This window comes from Hypanus sabinus, chromosome 3, assembly GCF_030144855.1.
Source record: "Hypanus sabinus isolate sHypSab1 chromosome 3, sHypSab1.hap1, whole genome shotgun sequence".
NCBI classification, from domain to species: domain Eukaryota; kingdom Metazoa; phylum Chordata; class Chondrichthyes; order Myliobatiformes; family Dasyatidae; genus Hypanus; species Hypanus sabinus.
This window is the reverse complement of record NC_082708.1, coordinates 27,608,783-27,633,169: the sequence shown is the minus strand read 5'-3', so window position 1 is coordinate 27,633,169 and position 24,387 is coordinate 27,608,783. Positions and strand designations below refer to the sequence as shown.

At 41.0% G+C, this 24,387-nt stretch overlaps 1 protein-coding gene across 1 annotated transcript in view; it reads left to right on the top strand.

Annotated features, from left to right (window-relative positions):
• The window catches only part of mrpl48 (mitochondrial ribosomal protein L48), a 43,847-nt gene extending 20,703 nt beyond the window's left edge, over positions 1-23,144 (top strand). Inside the window, exons 5-8 of the mRNA XM_059963943.1 lie at positions 4,116-4,285; positions 5,993-6,095; positions 10,486-10,575; positions 22,990-23,144. Of these exons, the coding sequence (XP_059819926.1) occupies positions 4,116-4,285; positions 5,993-6,095; positions 10,486-10,575; positions 22,990-23,064 (438 nt within the window). The 3' untranslated portion in view covers positions 23,065-23,144. The remainder of the gene's footprint in view (positions 1-4,115; positions 4,286-5,992; positions 6,096-10,485; positions 10,576-22,989) is intronic.
• Positions 23,145-24,387: the final 1,243 nt, after the last annotated feature.

Genomic DNA, 24,387 nt, shown 5'->3' with positions numbered 1-24,387 from the left:
AGCCAGGATAATGATGGTTGGAGGCAGAGGGGGAACAGAAGGAGAGGCAGATGCAGTAGGTTGGAAGGAAGGGAGAGAGAAGGTGGAGGTAGTTGTTGGCAGGATGATGTGCAAAAAAAAGGCTACCAGTGCTGTAATCTTATAAGTCAAGGAGTTGATCATGGGAACCATTAAGGGAGAGGTGAATAGCAAATGGAACCAGTTGGGGTAACCGGGGTTGGTAAGGCCTGTGGGTGAACTGTACATATAGGAAGGCGAGGGGGCAGAGCTTACTTATGGGGGGAGGTGGTGGCTGGGTGACAAGAAACTGGAATGGGAGGATTATAAAAGGATTGAAAAGGAGAAGAAAACCACCAGAGGAGAAGGTTACCTTAACGCAGATTTTTTTGTTGCACTGGATTCCAGTAACTTCAATCTCTTGTATCTCTCTAATAAGAAGATTACAAGATGGCAGTGAACACCACCTAGGTTAATGGTTATAGCAAATGCCTTGTCAATCTTTTTGGTGTAAACCACACATTTTATCCGCAGTTTGATTTCATTGTCAAAGTTCAGTCCCATTATAAGTGTGGGTTGAAGAATAGAACATAGAAAAATTACAGCACGGTACAGGCCCTTCAGCCCACAGTGCTGTGCCAAACATATATTTACTTTAGAAATTACCTAGGGTTACCCATAGCTCTCTATTTTTCTAAGCTGCATGTACCTGTCCAGGAGCCTCTTAAAAGACCCTATTGTATTCATCTCCACCACCATTGCAGCCAGCTCATTCCACGCACTCACCTCTCTGCATAAAAAAAAAATCTTACCCTTGGCATCTCCTCTGTACCTACTTCTAACCACCTTAGAACTGCGCCCTCTCATGTTGGCCATTTCAGCCAAGGGAAAAAGCCTCTGACTGTCCACACGATCAATGCTTCTCATCATCTTATACACCTCTATCAGGTCACCTCTCATCCTCCATCACTCCAATTAGAAAAGGCCAAGTTCACTCAACCTATTCTTACAAGGCATGCTCCCCAATCCAGGCAATATCCTTGTAAATCTCCTCTGTACCCTTTCTATAGTTTCCACATCCTTCCTGTAGTGAGGTGACTAGAACTGAGCACAGTACTCCAAGTGGGGTCTGACCAGGGTCTTGTATAGCTGCAACATAACCTCTCGGCTCTGGAATGCAATCTCATGGTTGCTGAAGGCCAGTAAACCATATGCCTTCTTAACCACACAGTAAACCTGCGCAGCAGTTTTGAATGTCCTTTGGACTTGGACCCCAAGATCCCTCTGTTCCTTCACACTGTTAAGAGTCTTACCATTAATACTACATTCTGCCATCATATTTGATATACCAAAATGAACCACCTCACACTTACCTAGGTTGGACTCCATCTGCCACTTTTCAGTCCAGTTTTACATTCTATCAATGTCCCGCTTTAACCTCTGACAGCCCTCCACACTATCCACAACACCCCCCAACCTTTGTGTCATCAGCAAATTTACTAACCCATTCCTCCACTTCCTCATCCAGGTCATTTATAAAAATCACGAAGAGAAGGGGTCCCAGAACAGATCCCTGAGGCACACCACTGGTCACAGACCTCCATGCAGAATATGACGTGTTTATAACCACCTCTTGCCTTCTGTGGGCAAGCCAATTCTGGATCCACAAAGCAATATCCCCTTGGATCCCATGCCTCCTTACTTTTTCAATAAGCCTTGCATAGGGTACCTTATCAAATACCTTGCTGAAATCTATATAAACTACATCTACTGCTCTACCTTCATCAATGTGTTTAGTCACATCCTCAAAAAATTCAATCAGGCTCATAAGGCATGACCTACCTTTGACAAAGCCATGCTGACTATTCCTAATCATATTATACCTCTTCAAATGTTCATAAATCCTGCCTCTCAGTATCTTCCCCATCAACCTACCCATCACTGAAGTAAGACTCACTGGTCTATCATTTCCAGGCCTATCTCTATTCCCTTTCTTGAATAAGGGAACAACATCTGCTCCCCTGCAATCCTCCGGAGCCTCTCCCATCCCCATTGATGATGTGAAGATCATTTCCAGAGGCTCAGCAATGTCCTCCCTCGCCTTCCACAGTAGCCTGGGATATATCTTGTCCGGTCCCAGTGACTTATCCAACTTGATGCTTTCCAAAAGCTCCAGCACATCCCCTTTCTTAATGTCTGTATGTCAAGCTTTTCAGTCCACTGTAAGTCATCCCTACAATCGTCAAGATCCTTTTTCATAGTGAATACTGAAGCAATGTATTCATTAAGTACCTCTGCTGCCTCAACCGGTTCTATAAACACTTTTCCACTGTCACACTTGATTGGTCCTATTCTCTCCTGTCTTTTCCTCTTGCTTTTCACATACTTGTAGGATGCCTTGGGGTTTTCCTTAATTCTGCTCACCAAGGCCTTCTCATGGCCCCTTCTGGCTCTCCTAATTTCATTCTTAAGCTCCTTCCTGCTAGCCGTATAATCTTCTAGATTTCTGTCATTACCTAGTTTTTTAAACCTTTTGTAAGCTTTTCTTCTGGACTAGATTTTCAACAGCTTTTGTATACCATGGTTCCTGTATCCTACCATCCTTTCCTTGTCTCATTGCAGAATACCACACAAATATCCCCTGAACATTTACATTTCCTGAGAACATCTGCACCCAATTTATACTTCCAAGTTCCTGCCTGATAGCTTCATATTTCTCTTTACTTCAATTAAATGTTTTCTTAACTTGTCTGCTCCAATCCCTCTCCAATGCTATCACTCCAATGTGATCACTACCTCCAAATGCTCTCCCACTGACAGACCTGACCAGGTTCATTTCCCAATACCAGATCAAGTACAGCCTCTCCTCTTGTAGGCTTAACTACATATTGTGTCAGGGAATCTTCCTGAACACACCTAACAAACTCCACTCCAACTAAACCCCGTTGCTCAAGGGATCAATATTGGGGAAATTAAAACCTCCCATCCCATCAACAGAATTTGCATATTGTGCAACAGAAATGCTGCTAGTGCTTAACTAGCTAAAACTATCATAAACCACTCAAAAACTTCCCATTGTTTGTCCAGCTGGATTTCGTATATCTTATAACATTGGTGCACTGTGTATCTAAAGGTAACTGGTTAATCAGGAATTACAATTGATCACCATTTAGTTAAACAGCGACTGCTCTGCAGAACAACAGACTTACTTGAAACAATGGGTTAGATCCAATCTAATGCATCAAAGTGCATCCTCATAACATACCATGCATGGGTTATTAGGAAGAACGTTGTGCATTAGATAATCACATTTTCCTTGCAAAGGTCAAAACAATTAACACACAAAAATTGGCAATTTGCAGAAGAGATTTAGTGGAGTAATTTATTTAGTTGTATAATATATAGGAAAAAACTTGCATTTGTTTTCCTTGGAACAGAAATTGAGAAGGAATTTAATTTAGCTACTTAGAATCATGAAGGTTTCAAGTAAATTTGTTAGGGAGAAGCTATCAGAAGGGTCAAGAGCCAGGGGATGTAGAGTTAAAACAAATGGGAAAAGTATCAAAATGGTCATTAAGAAATATTTTTTTCAATGGTTGGGGTGTGGAATGAATTGCTGGGAACAGTGGAGATGTTGAGGGTTTCAGCCATGACATTCAAAATGGAAATGGACAGGTATAGTACTACAAAAGGAAAAAAAATGTATATGAGAGGCCAAGGAAGTACATCTAGTTTGAATGTTTTTGCATAAAGTAACATGGATTAGGTGGACTAACATGCTGTAGTCTTTCATGACTCTGTAATGTCTCCTTACCACTGATTATACAGCAAGTTCTTGATTAAGTTAGTCAAGCATTCCTAAAAAAATCTTTCAAAATATTGTTGTAAATCAATTGCAAAACATTAGTTATGCATTTTCAGCTACATACTAAAGGCGCTTTCCTGAATACTATTGACTTGTACATCAAGAAATGGCTGGATCTTTATTGAATAATAGTTCTAGCAGTCGGAGATTTGGTGTGTTCTGCCACAGTTTTTTTACAGTAGGCTACAACAAATCTGATTGGCATAATGTTTCAGTGAATATTAGTCTAAAAATTCATTTTTTTCCCCATCAGCCACGGAAAAAAAAAGAGAAGCTACAAATGAAGCAGCTCAAAGCGGGCACTGACACAGAATATGGTGTCCTAAATATCCAGATCACTGGCCATGACATGACACTTGTGGAGCACTACAGTCAATACATCCACAGGTTCTGCAACCAACTGAAGATCAAAGTAGAGGAAAGGTAGCAAAGAACACCAAATGGACACTAGTCATCTGCAGTGGACATAATTTGTATCTATATTGCTTTTAACATGTAATTATTCAAAGAAATATCAAAGATTATGGAGAGTGAGCAAAGAATTGATTAAAGAGATGAAAACAGCATGTTACTAAACCTACAAGGGAACGTGCTATCGTAGCTCTGGTCCTGTGCAATCAGGCAGGTAAAACTAGTGATCTTGTAGTTGGGGATCCTCTTGGAAAGCGATCACAGAATGATTGAGTTTCTGCTACAAATGGAGGGTGCAATAGTTTGATCTAAAACCAGTGTATTATGCCTAAACAATGGAGACTACAATGGGATGAGGGAGGATTTGGCTAGTGTGGACTGGAAACACAAGCTATATGGTGGGACGGTTGAGGAATAGTGGAAGACTTTCAAAGAGAATTTTCACGGTGCTGAGCAAAAGTATATTCCGGTTAAAAGCAAGGACAGTAAGGGTGGGGAGAGCCAGCCTTGGATAACTAAGGAAATAAAAGAAGGCATCAAACTAAAAGCTCGTGCATACAAAGTCACCAAGAGTAGTGGGAAACTGGAAAACAAGGAAAACTGTAAAAAGCAACAAAGGACCACTAAGCGAGCAATAAAGAAAGGGAGGATAGATTATAAAAATAAACTAGCACAAAATATAAAAATGGATAGTAAAAGTTTTTGTCATTATATAAAGTGGAAAAGGGTGGCTAAAGTGAATGTAGGTCCCTTGGAGGGTGAGAAGGAGAATTGATATTGGGTAATGAAGAAATGGCAGAGGCTTTGAATGACTATTTTGTGTCGGTTGTCATGGTAGAGGACGTGTCTAACATGCCAAAGAGAAATGGTATAGATGTGATGGGAGGTGAGAACCTCGATACAATAGCTATCACTAAAGAGGTAGTGTTGAGCAAACTTGTGGGCCTGAAGATAGATAAGTCCCATGTTCCTGATGGAATGTATCTCAGGATACTGAAAGAAGTGGCAGAAGTTATAGTAGAGGCTTTGGTGATTTACCAAAATTCTCTGGACTTTGGGCAGGTCCCAGCTGATTGGAAAATGGTGAATGTCATGCCATTGTTCAAAAAAAGGATGTAGACAAAAGACAGATATCTATAGGCCAGTTAGTTTAACATCTGTAGTTGGGAAAAGGCTTGAAGCTATCATTAAAGAAGAAATATTGAGGTATCTGGAAAGAAATGGATCCATCAGGCAGACGCAGCATGGATTCAGCAAAGGCAGGTTCTGTTTGACAAACTTACTGGAGTTCTTTGAGGATATAACTAGCGCAGTGGATAGAGGGGAACAGATGCATATTATTTACCTGGATTTCCAGAAGGCAAGAGATGGATTTAGGACATAAAAAGCAGAGTTTCATCACGTGGTTCAGAAAAATAGCAGTAAATGCGGGACAAAGGTGCTTGACATATTTTATGATAGAATTGCAAGTAAACTGAGTGAGAGTATCAAGTAATTCTTAAAAGGTTTTTTTAACAACTCAGTGAAAGTTACCCTGCAGTCTTGTTATGTAAACAGAAAGCACAAATTCTGCATTAATTGCACAATTGGTTTTCTTACACAAAATAATTCAAATAATAATATCAGTCTTCATATCCAGTTTACTATTACTTTTAATGTGTAATTTTATTGAAATGTTAAAGTAATAGATGGTAATGTTTATGCATTTCTTTTCCACAGCTATGCAATGCCCACCAAATCCACTGAGATCTCACTGTTACAGGAACAAGGCACTAAGATGAATGTTGAAGCTGTTATTCTCACCCATGAGAGAATTGTACAGGTGTGTATGTTATAACTAAAAATATCATGAACATTTTATTTAAAAATTACCTGTGCAAGCCATCTTTTTTGGCAAATAAGATCTCTACTGTCCAGTACACTGCTGGTGTTTCGGACATCAGTGAAAGTCTTCTATCTCTGGTGATGTTCAGGGCTTCCTTCATTGTGTCAGTAGCTCAGCTTTCACTACTGTCAGTCATTCAAGTCCCGTAGGAGACTCGAATGCCGTCACACTCTGATGTAGTTGTTTCCATAACAGTTTTGTTTTACCAGGCAGGGTTGTTAGCCCTGTGCTGAACCCTTGAACCTGGAGGACTGGTGGACCACTCTTAGTTTTGTCTCTGCCCTTTGACTTGTTTGACATGGACGACCCAACCAAGGGCTAAAGGATAAAGCCCTGACACCAGCCAACATAGATTTTGGGATCATTGAGGCACACAAGCCTCCAAACAAGGCTGTGGCCCTCTCCCAAGCTATGTTATTGATACTTCCAAGCTCTCTGTGGGTTCAGCAGAATATCATGAACTTTTTATTAACTTCTTATGAGGAAATAGCTGGCGTTGCAGATATGGAGTGTACTCCTTTGGAAAACTGCAAATAGGGATTTGTCTAACAACTGGGCAACACAGTAGTGTAACAGTTAGTGTAATGCTTTACAGCGCCAGCTGTAAGATTGGGATTCAATTCCCAATGCTGTATGTAAAAAAAACACTCTTTATGTTCTTCTTGACCACATGAGTTTCCTGCTGGTGCTCCAGATTCTTCCAACATTCCAAAGATGTACAAGTTAGTAAGTTGTGGGCGTGCCGTGTTGACAAGTCAGAAGCATGACGACACTCGTGGGCTGCCCCTAACACATTTCAGACCATGTTGGATGTTGACACGAAACAATGCTTTTCACTATATGATCTGTGACAAATAAAGCTAATCTTTCAACTCATTGTCACATTGACAAATAGAAAAACTTTCTCTTTCTTTAATTTTCATAGTCTCCTAGAAATATTTGAAGTATTCAGTTTTATTACATGGTAACACATTCATTTCAAATTAGTTCCAAATGCAAATTTTATCATTCTTAAAGCAATGGCTACAGATTGTAGAGACAATATGTCTGTACTTTAAAGATGAAACTACAAAATCTGACTTTATTTCCAACTAAAAAAGAGTATTTATTTATTGTGATATAATATATTAAATATATTCAGTTCGGATTACAACAGGGAAAGAGATTGCTGAAAGGTGATTATCCTTGGTCACAGGAATCGTGCCAGAGGATTAGAGTGTGGCAACAAATGTCACTTCTTTGTTCAAGAGTGGTAATAGAGATAATCCTGAGAATTATAGACCAGTGAGTCTTACACCAGTGGTGGGCAAACCAATGGAAAGGATTCTTAGAGAAAGGACTTAAAAGCTTTTATAGGAATGTAGTCTGATTAGGGATAGTCGGCATGACTCTCTGAGGGTCAGGTTATGCCTCATGAGTCTGATTGAATTCTTTGAAGAAGTGACAAAACAAATTGTATTAGTGTGTGGCACCCACAGAAGCAGAAGATGGTCGTAGAGTGAGTGTATTCTGCCTGCAGGTTGGTGACCAGTTGTGTTCTCCAGGGATCTGTTCTGGGACCCTGCTCTTTGTGATTTTTATAAATGACTTGGATGAGGAGGTGAAAGTGCAAATTTCACAAAGGTTGTCGGTGTTTTGGATAATGTAGAAGGTTGTCATAGGTTACAACAGGATATTGATAAGATGCAGAGCTGGGCCGAGAAGTGGCAGATGGAGTTCAGCTTGGAAAAGTGTGCCGTGATACACCTGGAAAGCTGAACTTGAAGGCAGAGTACAAGGTTAATGGCAGATTCTTAGCTGTGTAGAGCAACAGTGGGATCTTGGGGTTCATGTCCATAGTCTTTAAAGTTGCCACGGAAGTTGATAGAGTGGTTCAGAAGACATATGGTGTACTAGTCTTCGTTACTTGGGAAATTGAGTTCAAGAGCCGCAAGGTAACATTGCAGCTCTATAAAACTCTGGTTAGACCACACTTGGAGTATTATGTTCAGTTCTGATCATTTCATTATAGGAAAGATGAGAAACCTTTTGAGAGACCACAGAGATTTACCAGGATGCAGCCTGGATTAGTGGGCTTGTTTTATGAGGGAAGTTTGAGCGAGCTAGGGCTTTTCTCTTTGGAGAGGAGGAGGGTGAGAGGTTGATTTGATAGAGGTGTTCAAGATTTTAAGGGGCATCTTCTTCCCAGTGCAGCATTGGCTGATACCAAGGGTCTTGCATTTAGGGTGAATGAAGGAAATTTTAGCAGGATGTCGATCGGCACATGGATGATAGAAAAATAGTAGGATATGTTGGGGAGAAGCATTAAGTTGATCTTTGAGTATGTTAAAAGATCGACACGACATCATGGGCCAGAGCGCCTTTACTGTGCTGATTAGAAAAATAATAAGAGTAATCGAGGTTTCTTGGCCACTTCCAATTGCTCCACCCACATTGTCAATAGTGCTTCATACTTCATTTCATCATCCCTTTTTAATATGAATTCCAGGATTTTTGCGTCTTGCTCATTCCAGGACTATATTCAGTAGCCAGGATTTTGCTGTATAAACAGTGTGAAACTACCAGTGGTCATTTAGTTCAATATAAGTGGATTTTAACAGCTTTATAAGTCTTAATTACTACTAAACAATCCATTTTTCCCCCCAGAACTGGTGAGGCTTGTTCCTTCAGATTTTTAATACAATTCTTAACACACTAAGTACTCTTTGTTTATTTTGCTTTTATGATATTGAACTGAATTAAGATACAGGCAGCCCCAGGTTACAAATGAGTTCCGTTCCTGAGTCCGTCTTTAAGTCAGATTTGTATGTAAGGCAGAACAAGTACATCCGGTATTATTTAGAGTCAGTTAGTCAAACGTTTGTCTTAGTATATAGTATATATTTTACATTTCTATGCATATAAAACACTTAAGAAACGTATTTATTCCAATAATAAACCACTGCGTTGCTTAGTAATAATTGTAGCTTTCATTGGGGCAGGGCCATTCACATGCTCCATTATTCTCACTTTATCCTTTTATCCTTTAAAATTGTTCCGATTGTTGACCGACTGTAGCCTAACGCTTTTCCAATGACTGATGACGTTTCACCTCTTTCCAATTGCTTTATTATTTCCACTTCATTTTCAATCGTGATCACTTCCCGTCAACAGAAACACTGCGGGCGATCCTCCACGATATTCTGTGTGGGAATTTAAACCGGAGTGTGGCAGTGTTTTTTTTTATATGAAGTCGAGTTGTGAGCTCGACATCAACCAGACACGGATGGAGAGCGTGCTCAGGAGTGGTCTGTCACTGGATCAAACTCCGGAATCTCTGTACTCAAGTCCGGAGCTGACCTCACTGTGCCACCAGCCGACCAGAAAAGGTGGTGAGGGGGGTGTTCAGGGTGAATCTTGCTAAGAAAAATTTAAGCCAAATACAAAGTTACACACTCAACACAGTGTCAAAGGCAAAGACTTAAAATTGTGGATGGCGTCGCAATCCAACTTAAAATGGTGTACGGCGTTCTCCTTCCTCGGTTCATAAGTACAGGTTGTTCTAAATTCGGCGACTACCTGTATCCAAATGTAGTTTCCTGACTTCACTTCCACATGCCTGGGTGAAGGTTTTTCAGTTTGCATGATTAAAAGGGGCATATTGTTGCTTGACCCTTTTGTACAGGTCTGACCCCGATAAAAGAGATAGACTACAGCTTATTGTAGGTTGCCACAAAAAACCTTATGGATACAAGTGTAATAATCAATGTGTACCATTTGATCACTGTTATAATCAATCCCATGTGCCTATAATTCATTTCTATTTTTCAGTTGTTTTTGTAATCTCCTTAGCCTGTGCTCACAGTTTAATAAATGTAGAAATGAGTAGAACTCTCCAAGTACTATATCTCTGACACTAAAAATGAATTTAATGTACTCAGTTGAATATTCTGTACCACTTAGATGACACTATGTATGCCTCAGCATGACTTCCTTTGGTATGTCCTTTATTTGTAAACAGTGTTTGCTTTGTGGACTGCTGTGCCTGGATGTGGGATGGCTTTTGACATCCAGTTCCCATTTATCTCGTATCCAGGTTACCTGCTTCACTGACACATATTTTCCCATGAAAATACAAGCAGCGAATCTTTGAACCTTAGCACTACTTTCCAACACGATAGTTTATTTGGTAGCCAGTAGTCTATGTGAGTTTATTTTATATGTGCTAAGTGATTAAACCAAGCCTAGAATGTTCTTTATGTTTCAAAGGACCTTGCAATGTGCCATGGTTATTTTAATATTGTACAAAGTAAATGCGAACAGTGTTTATTGTGCTTTATGTTTTTAGGTTAGTGGTTTGAGCTCAATTCTCGTCCCAATTGTTGTGGAAGTCCTCCAAACTAATCAGCCAGAAGGTGTGCGTCTGTGCATCAAGGAAGTAAGTGTCAAAGCTGATCATGTTGAACATTTTCACAGCGTAGTCCAATTAACCTCCAAGCACATATGTTGTTTCCTTTTGTGTTGTATCTCTACTTTAAGGAAGAAAGCAAAACAACCAGGAGTCAAAGATGTTTATAGAACTAATCAACATATTTTCTGCACAAATAGCACAGAGTTTGGCTGATTTAGCCTAATGTAGCATAATTCCAGTGCAAACACGGACTGTCAAACCCCCGCTAGTTTGAATTATATTTTGACACATTGTTCCCACATTCCCCTATTTATTAATTCCTTAGGTTGGGCAAGTTATTTTTGTGCTCTTGACTGGGTGAAACAAGATCGTAAATAAAATAAAACAGAAGAATGACTAGGTGCTAATAATTGTACAGGCATGTGTAATTCTTCATTTAATTTTGTAATTCAAGTTATAAGCAATTTTTTTTCTTCCTCTGTGTTTATAATCTAACACAGTCATCTTTGTTGCTCTTTTATTTTGTTTGCTTTTCATGCTGATATTCCCAGAAGGTGTTTATTCCTAGTTTCCATGCTATTGAGAAAAACAATCAGATCTTGACTACTGGAGCTTTAAACCAGCCAGTCAGAACCAGCAGATGTGTGAAGTGGAATATTATTTCTCTTGGCTGAGCCGAAGTATATAATTTCAAGTTGACCTTCTTTCTTGCCGTCCTGCTGTAGTATTTTGACTTTGGCTTTAAGTACAATCAGTCATCCTATTTGTTTTTGCTCTAGTGCAGGGGACCATAAATCTGTTAATATCACCAGATTATTCTTCTAATAACATCAAGGCCCATCACCCTCTCTACCTCCAATATATAAGACCAAAACTATCATCTTTGGTTTCGACTTCAACTCTGTAAACACCTGATGATTTCATGTCTCACCCAGTACTACTTAACATGTAACCAGAATATAGTAATCTTGATATTATATTTGACCCAAAGATAAGCATACGACTGGTCATTTATACCCCCTGTTTCCATTTTCACCTTGTCGAACATTGGTTTCTTGTCTCTAGGCCATTCCAAGTCAAGTCAAGTCACTTTTATTGTCATTTTGACCATAACTGCTGGTATAGTACATAGTAAAAATGAGACAACATTTTTCAGGACCATGGTGTTACATGATACAGTACAAAAACTAGACTGAACTACGTAAAAAAAAACACAGAGAAAGCTACACTAGACTACAGACCTACACAGAACTGTGTAAGGTGCACAAAAACAGTGCAGACATTACAATAAATAATAAACAGGACAATAGGGCAAGGTGTCAGTCCAGGCTGTGGGTATTGAGGAGTCCGATAGCTTGGGGGAAGAAACTGTTACATAGTCTGGTCGTGAGAGCCCAAATGCTTCAGAGCCTTTTCCCAAACGGCAGGAGGGAGAAGAAATTGTATGAGGGGTGCATGGGGTCCTTCATAATGCTGTTTCCTTTACGGATGCAGCACGTAGTGTAAATGTCCGTGATGGCGGGAAGAGAGACCCCAATGATCTTCTCAGCTGACCTCACTATCCGCTGTAGAGTCTTGCGATCCGAGATGGTGCAATTTCCGAACCAGGCAGTGATGCAGCTGCTCAGGATGCTCTCAATACAACCCCTGTAGAATGTGATGAGGATTGGCGGGGGGGGGGGGGGGGGGGGGGGGGAGGTGGGAGATGGACTTTCCTCAGCCTTTGCAGAAAGTAGAGACGCTGCTAGGCTTTCTTTGCTATGGAGCTGGTGTTGAGGGACCAGGTGAGATTCTCCGCCAGGTGAACACCAAGAAATGGACTGGGTTCCCAGTCCATTCCACTTGAATATAACATCTTTCATTCTATCCCCAAAACAGGATCTGCTGCCTTGAACTTACATCATCCCATTCCTCTTGATGCTTCTGTCCTTTTCTCACTTTGTTATCTCTTATCCTTATCTTCAAATCCTTTCAGGGTCCTGCTATTAATTATGTACCCTCTTCTGGATTTAGAACCCCTTAAAAATATGTTTCTGCATTTGTGGTATATTGAGTGTCTCAAAATCTGATTATTTTACTACTAAATACTGGTGTTTGTATTTGTAAAAATGGTATGCAGCAGAATTCTCTCCCTAAACCTATATCTTTTTCTTCATTTGGCCAACTTCATCAACATCTCATTATATGGCTCATTATCACTTGGTGATAAAGCTGCTGTGAAGTGCCTTGACACAATTTGTTAAAATATAGTTGTCATGGATGTGTATTTTTTACAAGTCCCCCGATTTGATTGTGTTTGGCTTCTTCATTCTCTTTGTGATCATCGTTTGATTCATCTGTTGCATATACATTAACTTAAAAATTGCAGATAAATGAATCCTGCAATAATAATAAGAATGGGGAATAAAAAAGTTAAGTTAAACCCAACAAAAATAAAGTGATGAGATTTAAAAGTGTGAAGACAGAAAGATAAAATCTAATTAATTACCTGGAATTAAGAATTATGATCGTAAATTCTATCAGAACGAAATTCTCAACATTTGTATTAGTAATAATTTGGAAAATGTGTAGCTTGGATGGTTGATTGTTGGGTTGAATTGTTCTCTGATCTTGGCAACTCATTTGCAAACTTTTAATCACCATATGAGAATAGAATACAGACATGTGAATTTTTAAGCTTGTAGAAAGAAGCTGTCCCATAGCCTGCTGGTCCTGGCGTTAATGCTGCGGTACCATTTGCCAGACAGAAGCCGCTGAAACAGTTTATGGTTGGGGTGACTGGTGCCCCTGATGATCTTCCAGGCCTTCTTTATGCACCTACTGCTGTAAATATCCTCATTGGAAGGAAATTCACATCCACAGATGCACTGGGCTCTCTGCAGTTCCCAGCGATCAAGGTTGGTGCCTTTTCCATAGCAGGCAGTGATATAGCCAGTCAGTATACAGTTGGCCCTCCTTATCCGCGGGGGATTGCTTCCGGGACCCCCCGCGGATACCAAACATCGTGGATGCTCAAGCACCTGTCTCAGTGCGGTGGTCTTTAGGACCCGGCGCAGCTCTGAATCCGCAATGTTTCTGTCCACGAAAATAATCACAATCACGATTGAAAATAAGGTGGAAGTAATAAAGCGATCAGAAAGAGGTGAAACGCCATCGGTCATTAGAAAAATGTTAGGCTACAGCCGGTCAACAATCGGAACAATTTTAATGGAGCCTGTGAAAAGCCCTGCCCTGATGAAAGCTACAATTATTACTAAGCAACGCAGTGGTTTAGTTATTGAAATACGTGTGCTTCTTAAGTTTTATATGCAGAGAAAAATAAAATATATACTATATACTAAGAAAAATGTTTGACTAACTGACACTAAATAATACCGGATGTACCTGTTTTGACTTCAAATCCAACTTAAAGACTCCTTCATAACCCGGGGACTGCCTGTACTTTTAAATCATCTAGATTACTTGTAGTACCTAATACAATGTAAATAGTTGTTATACTGTATTGTTTAGGGAATATTGACAAGAAAAAATAGTCTGTACATGCTCAGACAACGAGTGCTGGAGAGAGAACTTCTGGGTTTTCCTGATCCGTGGTTGGTTCAATCCGCGCATGCAGAATCTGCAGATAAGGAGGGCCGACTGTACTCTCAATGGTGCCCTTGTAGAAGGTCTTGAGGATTTGGGGGCTCATGCTGAACTTATTCAGTTGTCTAAGGTGGAACAGACACTGTTGTGCTTTTTTTTTGCCACAAAGCCAGTGTGCACAGTCCAGGTGAGATGTTCAGTGATCTGTATAATAAGGAACTTGAAACTACTCACCTTCTCAACTACAGACCTATTGATTTTGATCGGAGCGAGCCTGTCTCCATTCCTCCTGTATTCCACAATCAGTTCTTTTGATTTATGGACATTGAGAAAGAGGTTGTTATCTTGGCACCATTCTGGCAGAGTGTCAGCCTCTCTTCTGTGGGCTATCTCATCACCACTAGAAATAAGGCTGATCAAAGTCGTGTCATCTGTGAATTTGATCAGCAGGTTGGAGCTGTGTGTGGCAGCACAGTGTACAGGGAGTAGAGGAACGGACTCGGGACACAACCCTGGGGGGCACCTGTATTGAGGGTCAGAGGGGCAGAGGTGAGGGAGCCCATCCTTACCACCTATCAACGATCCAATAGGAAATTTAGGATCCAGCTGCACACGGTGGGGTGCAGGCTGAGGTCTCTGAACGTCCAGGGAATTATTGTGCTGAATGCTGAACTGTAGTTCAGAAACAGCATTCTATCGTATGCATCCATGTTAATTTGTGGTGTGTCCTCCGAATGCTTGGCCTTTATATACTTATCAATCAGCTGATTGGTTATCATTACGAAAACTCACTTGTGAGGTCGGGAGCAGATTATGTCGCTGATTGATTGCATGGCCTTTAACTGATGCTTTGTGGTGGTATATTTTGCCTTAAGCATACGTGGAGGCAGAAGAGTTGCTCCCATGTGAAGGCTTGCCTGCAGGCAAGATCTCTTGACGGCTAGCACATCTGAGCATTTGATGTCCAAGGTTGTTGGAAAAAATTTGGAAAATGTGAAGCATCAGTTACAGGTCACCAATCAACCATCCAATGGCATGGTCTGTCACCAGGCAGAACGGGAATCATATGGTCCAGATCCAAAACACGGGGAGTTTGCCATGTACCCAAACAGCGATGAGATCAGTATTTCAGTATTGCACTCGTTGCATTTCTCATCATTCTCATCTTAATTCCCAATTGGGCATCATTATCAAATTTTGATATCACGCATTCAATTACTGAGTCAAAAATCATTACTGCATGAGGTAAACCATAGAATCTTCATTTCAGCTCTCAGCAGAGCAGAGTTTTTTTTGCTTTCTGCCCATCCAAGAAATGTTCTTATGTTTTCTGTTTAATCCACCACTTGGTCCCTGACTTACCTGCCCTAACCTTTTTCATAAATATTTAATATTACACCTTATTGAAGATCCTTTGAAATGTTATGCATACTACGTTGACTGCTTTCTGCTTGTCACCTCTAAGTAATCATTTGCTCTATGGATCTGTTACTTATGGAGGAAAATATATGATTAATTGTTAACTTACATAATAATTCTTACCATTGGAAAAGACTCCTTCGTTCTGTGTTTGATCAAATGCCAGTCTAGTGGAAAAGTCCTAAGTGTAATTAAATTTCTGTGCACAATATGCAAGGAATAAATGATGTAAAAGTGACACTACAGTAATACTGAAGAAATTAAAATTCATCTGCTATTTGTATATGTATGGTGCCTATAATATAGTAAACTGTCACAGTTTGCATTCCAGGAACATTATATGAAATAATTTGACAGCAAATCACAATAATTATGTACAGAACATCAGAAGTCTTTTTAAAGAGAGAGGTTTTGTGGGAAAAATACTGAAGTAGGGAGGTTTGGGGAGGGAATTCCAGATCTATAGGTTAGATTAATTGCCACTGTGAGGCAATTAACATTAGATGTTTGAGGCCAGACCCAGAGAAGCAGTGAAAACTGGAAAAGACAAGAGAGTGAGAAGAGTTTGAAAGCAAGGATGGGAAGTTCTGAATTTGGGTGTTGCTGTGAAATACAGGTCCCAGGTTATTAATGGTGTGCCTCAGCTTTATACCTGCTGGAGAGAGGTAAAGGATAAGGAACGTAGTATTTGATAGAGGAATATTGACAGTGGGGCTTATCTTGCTGGCTCATGACAACTGTCTGCCATTAGCCATTTAAAGGCAGTAATTGCAGGACTATGCACTTACATTATTAGTCAGAAATTCCAAATTTATTGACAGATTCAGAACTTTAAATAGAGCTCATAGCACCCCGGGAACTAATTCTGGAGCAACACATAACTTGCTGAAGGATTCAGTGGGTTGAGCAGCATTGGTGGGAGGAAAGAACTCCTCTACAACAGTGAGACCAAACACAGATCAAGGAACCATTTTGCAAAACACCTATGCTCAGTCTGCGGTGGTCGTCCTGAGCACTCAGTTGCAGACCATTTCAACTCCCCATTCACACACTGACCTGGCCATTATTCACCTTCTCCTCTGAAGGAAAAAACCCAAAACAAACTAGAGGAGCAACATCTGAACTTCTGCCTGAGTAGTCCATTGCCCAAAGGCATGAATATTGAATTTTCCACTTTTGTGTATCAAACCCTAGTTTCCTTGGGCTGCATACATCTAGGGAACACACTCTGGTCCCGCCAAATCTGTGAGATTGGGATGGCTTCCCCACCCCAAACCCCGGTTTGTGTGAATGCTGTGTCATTTGCCACCCTGTTACAACTCGGTGCCAAAAAATAAATAACACACTGCATATGATTAAAGGAATCATATTTATGAATGTTAACTGAAGAGTTAGTAAGGAAAAGAAAGCAAAAAAAACAAAAAGGGTCCATTAGAGTTAAACAGTCAAATGTGCACAAGTTGAAGCTCAACTTTTGCAAAAGTCATATTCACCGATTCTCAGTTGACCTCCGCTTGTTCCATTGAATCACAGTCCCCCATCGGTTCGAATCCTGCAACCAGTTCTGTTCAGCATCATCTCTCTTCATCTCCTGCCAAACCAAGCCACCAGTTCACACCAGTGTCAGGTACTCAAAAAAAAACCTGCTCCCCTGACTGGATGGCACACATTCCACAGCACCCATTATCTCTAATCATAACCCGAACATTGCTTCTACAGAAAGAATATTACATTAGCAGTGAAACCTTTACCAGGGCGATACACATAACCCTCCTCCCTCAGTCCTCCTCCTGACCCTCTGATTCTCCCATCTTTATCTACCCGAATCCAGCTCTGGTAGCAGTTTGTGTTCCTGCTTATCTCCCTTGAGCAGCTGTCTTCCATCTTCACACTCCCCTCCCCCCCACCTTGCTCCATCTTTTTTTGTTTTCCTCTCCCTCTGCCTCAGCAGTCTTCCAGCTCCCCTGCCTGTCACCTTATACCCTTCCTTAATCCACCAGTCTCCTGGGAATCTTTTCTTACACCCTTCCTTAGTCCACCAGTCTCCTGGGAATACTTTCTTACACCCCTCCTTAGTCCACCAGTCTCCTGGGAATCCTTTCTTACACCCCTCCTTAGTCCACCAGTCTCCTGGGAATCCTTTCTTAAACACCTCCTTAGTCCACCAGTCTCCTGGGAATCCTTTCTTACACCCCTCCTTAGTCCACCAGTCTCCTGGGAATCTTTTCTTAAACCCCTCCTTAGTCCACCAGTCTCCTGGGAATCCTTTCTTACACTCCTCCTTAGTCCACCAGTCTCCTGAGAATCCTTTCTTACACCCTTCCTTAGTCCACCAGTCTCCTGGGAATCCTTTCTTACACCCCTCCTTAGTCCACCAGTCTCCTGGGAATCCTTTCTTAAACCCCTCCTTAGTCCACCAGTCTCCTGGGAATCTTTTCTTACACTCCTCCTTAGTCCACCAGTCTCCTGGGAATCCTTTCTTAAACCCCTCCTTAGTCCACCAGTCTCCTGGGAATCTTTTCTTACACTCCTCCTTAGTCCACCAGTCTCCTGGGAATCCTTTCTTAAACCCCTCCTTAGTCCACCAGTCTCCTGGGAATCCTTTCTTACACCCCTCCTTAGTCCACCAGTCTCCTGGGAATCCTTTCTTACACTCCTCCTTAGTCCACCAGTCTCCTGGGAATCTTTTCTTACACTCCTCCTTAGTCCACCAGTCTCCTGGGAATCCTTTCTTACTCTCCTCCTTAGTCCACCAGTCTCCTGGGAATCCTTTCTTAAACCCCTCCTTAGTCCACCAGTCTCCTGGGAATCCTTTCTTACACCCCTCCTTAGTCCACCAGTCTCCTGGGAATCCTTTCTTACACCCCTCCTTAGTCCACCAGTCTCCTGGGAATCCTTTCTTAAACCCCTCCTTAGTCCACCAGTCTCCTGGGAATCTTTTCTTACACCCCTCCTTAGTCCACCAGTCTCCTGGGAATCCTTTCTTACACCCCTCCTTAGTCCACCAGTCTCCTGGGAATCCTTTCTTACACCCCTCTTTAGTCCACCAGTCTCCTGGGAATCCTTTCTTACACCCCTCTTTAGTCCACCAGTCTCCTGGGAATCCTTTCTTACACCCCTCTTTAGTCCACCAGTCTCCTGGGAATCCTTTCTTACACTCCTCCTTAGTCCACCAGTCTCCTGGGAATCCTTTCTTACACTCCTCCTTAGTCCACCAGTCTCCTGGGAATCCTTTCTTACACCCCTCCTTAGTCCACCAGTCTCCTGGGAATCCTTTCTTACACCCCTCTTTAGTCCACCAGTCTCCTGGGAATCCTTTCTTACACCCCTCTTTAGTCCACCAGTCTCCTGGGAATCCTTTCTTACACCCCTCCTTAGTCCACCAGTCTCCTGGGAATCCTTTCTTACACCCCTCCTTAGTCCACCAGTCTCCTGGGAATCCTTTCTTAAACCCCTCCTTAGTCCACCAGTCTCCTGGGAATCCTTTCTTAAACCCCTCCTTAGTCCACCAGTCTCCTGGGAATCTTTTCTTACACTCCTCCTTAGTCCACCAGTCTACTGGGAATCCTTTCTTACTCTCCTCCTTAGTCCACCAGTCTCCTGGGAATCCTTTCTTACACCCCTCCTTAGTCCACCAGTCTCCTGGGAATCCTTTCTTACACCCCTCCTTAGTCCACCAGTCTCCTGGGAATCCTTTCTTACTCTCCTCCTTAGTCCACCAGTCTCCTGGGAATCCTTTCTTAAACCCCTCCTTAGTCCACCAGTCTCCTGGGAATCCTTTCTTACACCCCTCCTTAGTCCACCAGTCTCCTGGGAATCCTTTCTTACACCCCTCCTTAGTCCACCAGTCTCCTGGGAATCTTTTCTTACACCCCTCCTTAGTCCACCAGTCTCCTGGGAATCCTTTCTTACACCCCTCCTTAGTCCACCAGTCTCCTGGGAATCCTTTCTTACACCCCTCTTTAGTCCACCAGTCTCCTGGGAATCCTTTCTTACACCCCTCCTTAGTCCACCAGTCTCCTGGGAATCCTTTCTTACTCCCCTCTTTAGTCCACCAGTCTCCTGGGAATCCTTTCTTACACCCCTCCTTAGTCCACCAGTCTCCTGGGAATCCTTTCTTACACCCCTCCTTAGTCCACCAGTCTCCTGGGAATCCTTTCTTACACCCCTCCTTAGTCCACCAGTCTCCTGGGAATCCTTTCTTAAACCCCTCCTTAGTCCACCAGTCTCCTGGGAATCCTTTCTTACACCCCTCCTTAGTCCACCAGTCTCCTGGGAATCCTTTCTTACACCCCTCCTTAGTCCACCAGTCTCCTGGGAATCCTTTCTTACACTCCTCCTTAGTCCACCAGTCTCCTGGGAATCTTTTCTTACACTCCTCCTTAGTCCACCAGTCTCCTGGGAATCCTTTCTTACTCTCCTCCTTAGTCCACCAGTCTCCTGGGAATCCTTTCTTACACCCATCCTTAGTCCACCAGTCTCCTGGGAATCCTTTCTTACACCCCTCCTTAGTCCACCAGTCTCCTGGGAATCCTTTCTTACACCCCTCTTTAGTCCACCAGTCTCCTGGGAATCCTTTCTTACACCCCTCCTTAGTCCACCAGTCTCCTGGGAATCCTTTCTTACACCCCTCTTTAGTCCACCAGTCTCCTGGGAATCCTTTCTTACACCCCTCTTTAGTCCACCAGTCTCCTGGGAATCCTTTCTTACACTCCTCCTTAGTCCACCAGTCTCCTGGGAATCCTTTCTTACACTCCTCCTTAGTCCACCAGTCTCCTGGGAATCCTTTCTTAAACCCCTCCTTAGTCCACCAGTCTCCTGGGAATCCTTTCTTACACCCCTCTTTAGTCCACCAGTCTCCTGGGAATCCTTTCTTACACCCCTCTTTAGTCCACCAGTCTCCTGGGAATCCTTTCTTACACCCCTCTTTAGTCCACCAGTCTCCTGGGAATCCTTTCTTAAACCCCTCCTTAGTCCACCAGTCTCCTGGGAATCCTTTCTTAAACCCCTCCTTAGTCCACCAGTCTCCTGGGAATCCTTTCTTACACCCCTCCTTAGTCCACCAGTCTCCTGGGAATCCTTTCTTAAACCCCTCCTTAGTTCACCAGTCTCCTGGGAATCTTTTCTTACACCCCTCCTTAGTCCACCAGTCTCCTGGGAATCCTTTCTTGCCTCATCCTCTTCTCTCTACATTAGCCATCTCACCTCTCTGCTCTCAGTCCTGATGCAATGTTTCAACCTGAACTATTGATAGTTTATTTCTTCCTAATGATGTTGCTTGACCTGCTGAATTCCTCCAGAGGATTGTGTGATTCCAGCAACTGCACTCTCTTGTGTTTTCAGTGGCAAAATCTCAATATTTTTGAGTTTCCCAGTATTTTTGCTGAGGTATTGAGCTTGAATTTGACGGGGACGATGAGTATTTTATGGTTTTAATTTAGTTTAATGTATTTGCTTTAGATTACCTTAATTTTTAAAAATATTTGCCAAGATTTTAATAGTTTTAAGTTTCTCTGAATATCAGACACAGTTAAACTATTAAATTATACTGAGCTATAATAACTGCTGAAATTTTCAAGGGTTTTGCTAACAGTTGAAGCTTTCTGTGCAGGGTTTCCGAAGTGGATCATCAAAGGTGCTTCCACCATTCAGACTACACTGATGGACAGTGGAATGCTTCAGCCAATCTGAATACCATTATAAATGTGGAAAGACAGCAGAGGGTTGAAAGAGCAGATCTGAGATGAAACGTGTTATTCACGTTTCCTCTCAAATCTACTTGCACAGATCGTAATTGTTTTCTGAGCAAATAGTAACTGCTCAGTAAAGATGAAATGAAACACTTAGTTTAAACAGTTAACTCATTCAGCACTCATTGTCCCCTTCTGAAATAATATTAGCTTTAAACATTTCTTTTAATATTTTATTGTTAAACAGTTTAGCATTTAAAAAAAAACACTATCAAGTTTGTGATGTAAAATATGTGTTGTGACTTTGAATCAAGCTAATTTTATGTAGTGTGAACTTGGTATTAGAGGTACAGGGTATGTATTAAATCAGCACACTTTGCTTTCTTGCATTTTCAATTTTTATAGCAAAACTGCAGTCTAGTGCCACAGCAGGTAGATCTGTGCTTTGCTATTATAGGCGATGGTAAGCAAATTCATGCCAATGTCCTTGAGGTAATGGAATTTGATACTTCATGTACTCCAGATGATACATGATTCCAATCCTTCATTACGTCGTTGACTCCTAATTCCCACAGGTTGGGAAATTAATATAGCTCTACAGTATTGCCTATCTTTTAAGAAGGAATAATTAAAAATAAAACCCAGATAGTTCAATCCAGTGAACTTCATCTTCTCTCCCTTACACAATGGGATGAATGTTCTTGACTACTTTTAATAAATACTTCCTCATGTTCAATTAGAAAGCGGGATATACAAAATTCTGGAAGGATTTATATTATATAATTTGAAGAACAGTATCTAGGAAGCGGGTCTTTGAATGGGAGCATCAAGGTGAAAACATAAGTATGTGCACATGTAGACATACCCACCCTGAGGACAAAATCTTCTACAAGAGATTTCATAACATGGTTCTTTTAGCATCCATCTGCTGTTTATAGCATTGAGCTGATCTATATTAGATCATGTGATTTTTTTTCATGGTTTATATGTCAGGACTTGGTCTCAGTTAACAATTCATTGCAGTGTGCCAGATCTGAGGCATTATCATGAAATATTAAACTGAGCTCCATCTCCTTTCTGTCGATGTCATTTTGCAGGCTGTTTTCCTTGCTCTTTAACAAACCTCTAAGTTTGCTAATCTGCATCTTGACATTCATGATGCTGAAGTCCAACCCAGTCTTCTTGTTTTATTCATTACCTACTAGTTAAACAAGGGCATCTCCCCCTCCATACTTTATAGTTTTATATCATGAAAGGAAACTACTTTAATACACTTTATGAATAAATAATATCCCCATTGCCATATTGGATTTAATATATTAGATCTATAAGCAATTTGAACATGGCTTAATGCATTCCGAGCTTAACAATAAAGGTGCTTACCCAAATATTTCTTTCTCTTTTTGAAACAATTTTGTACTCTTGTGGCCACTTACCATTTTATTCTATGGACTTTAGTATTGCTAACAAGGCTGAAAGGGTGGCAGAAACATGGTGTTCAAAAGGGAGTTACACTGGAATGAGACTGCAGAGAATCAGTTCTGACTCTTGGGGTCAAATAGGCTCGTCCTGCGCTGCGACAATTCTTTTATTTGTGAATGTTTGTTTCCTTATAAAAATACTTATTTCAAAATATTATTTGATAAGGTGCTAATGTTCTAGATTTCCAAAATACAATGTTAAGTTTTGATGTTTGAAGACCATAAGACATGTTCCAGATAATACTTGGTTTTCATTGTTTCCACAGCACACTGAAGCTGATTTCCATGCCCGCTTCAAGGCTAGACCAGAACTAGAAGGACTGTTAGCACAGATGAATTGACTGTTTACCAGATTACTTTGAATAGTGGCATCTAGATCCGTGATTGTATTATATATTTAATAAAATAAATGTTAAATTTTTGTGATCTTGTGTGATTTCACTGTCTTGAAATTTGTTTCCTATAATTCACATGCAGCTATTTCTAAATATGAACCTGAAAGGTATGGGTGTCATTAGTGAATGTAATGGCATGAGATTTCAGGCATTCCATTCGCAAAAATAAACTTCTATCCAACCTGATTTTAAAAATCGTCTGCCAGAAGTGGACTCCTTGTTTCATTTAAGCTATTTACAAATCTATTTTGAAATTAAAATAGTATACAAAGTAAGATGTATAAATGTGTACTAAATAGTCAGGGTTCAAGTGACATAACTTTTTTTCATATGTGTCATTGTTATCTGAATGGCTAATTTAAACTGCAATCTTGATGGATTTAGTTGGGCAGATTTTGGCTAGTTTCTGTCAAATTTACATTTCCATCTGTGTTATTCCTTTTCAGATTTATTCTCATTACATCATTATTCACAAAAGGTAATGCTAAGTATACAATGACTAAACAATGCGCTTTAACATGAGCATAAATAATAGTGGGTATGGTCTAATATTTAACCTATTGAAAATGCTAAGTAATAACTTGAGAGGTTCTTTTTTAAAGTTACTCCTTTAAAAAATTGGGCATTACAATATAATGAGAAGGTTGCATTGGACATTTCTTGACAAACATCAGAGTAGGTGTTCAGTAACAAGTGCAGTGTCATGGATGAATCAATGACACATTTAGCCTTGTACGCAAGTTTTGGTATAATGCCGTGCACATAAATATATTTGCATAAGAGAGTGTAGAGGTAGGTACTCTCATAATATTTAAGAAATTGGAGCGACGGAGGATGAGAGGTGACCTGATAGAGGTGTATAAGATGATGAGAGGCATTGATTGTGTGGCTTTTTCCCAGGGCTGAAACTGTTGCCACAAGAGGACACAGGTTTAAGGTACTGGGGAGTAGGTACAGAGGAGGTGTCAGGGGTAAGTTTTTTTACTCAGTAGTGAATGCGTGGAATGGGCTGCTGGCAACGGTGCTGGAGGCAGATATGATAGGGTCTTTTAAGAGACTTTTGGATAGGTGCGTGGAGCTTAGAAGAATAGAGGGCTATAGGTGAGCCTAGTAAATTCTAAGGTAGGGACATATTCAGCAACACTTTGTGGGCCAAAGGGTCTGTATTGTGCTGTAGGTTTTCTATGTTTCTATGTAACTATCAAGATGAGCTCTAGAATGCTAAAGCCAAATTTTATAAAGTGGGATTAGGCCAGAATGGATATAGTA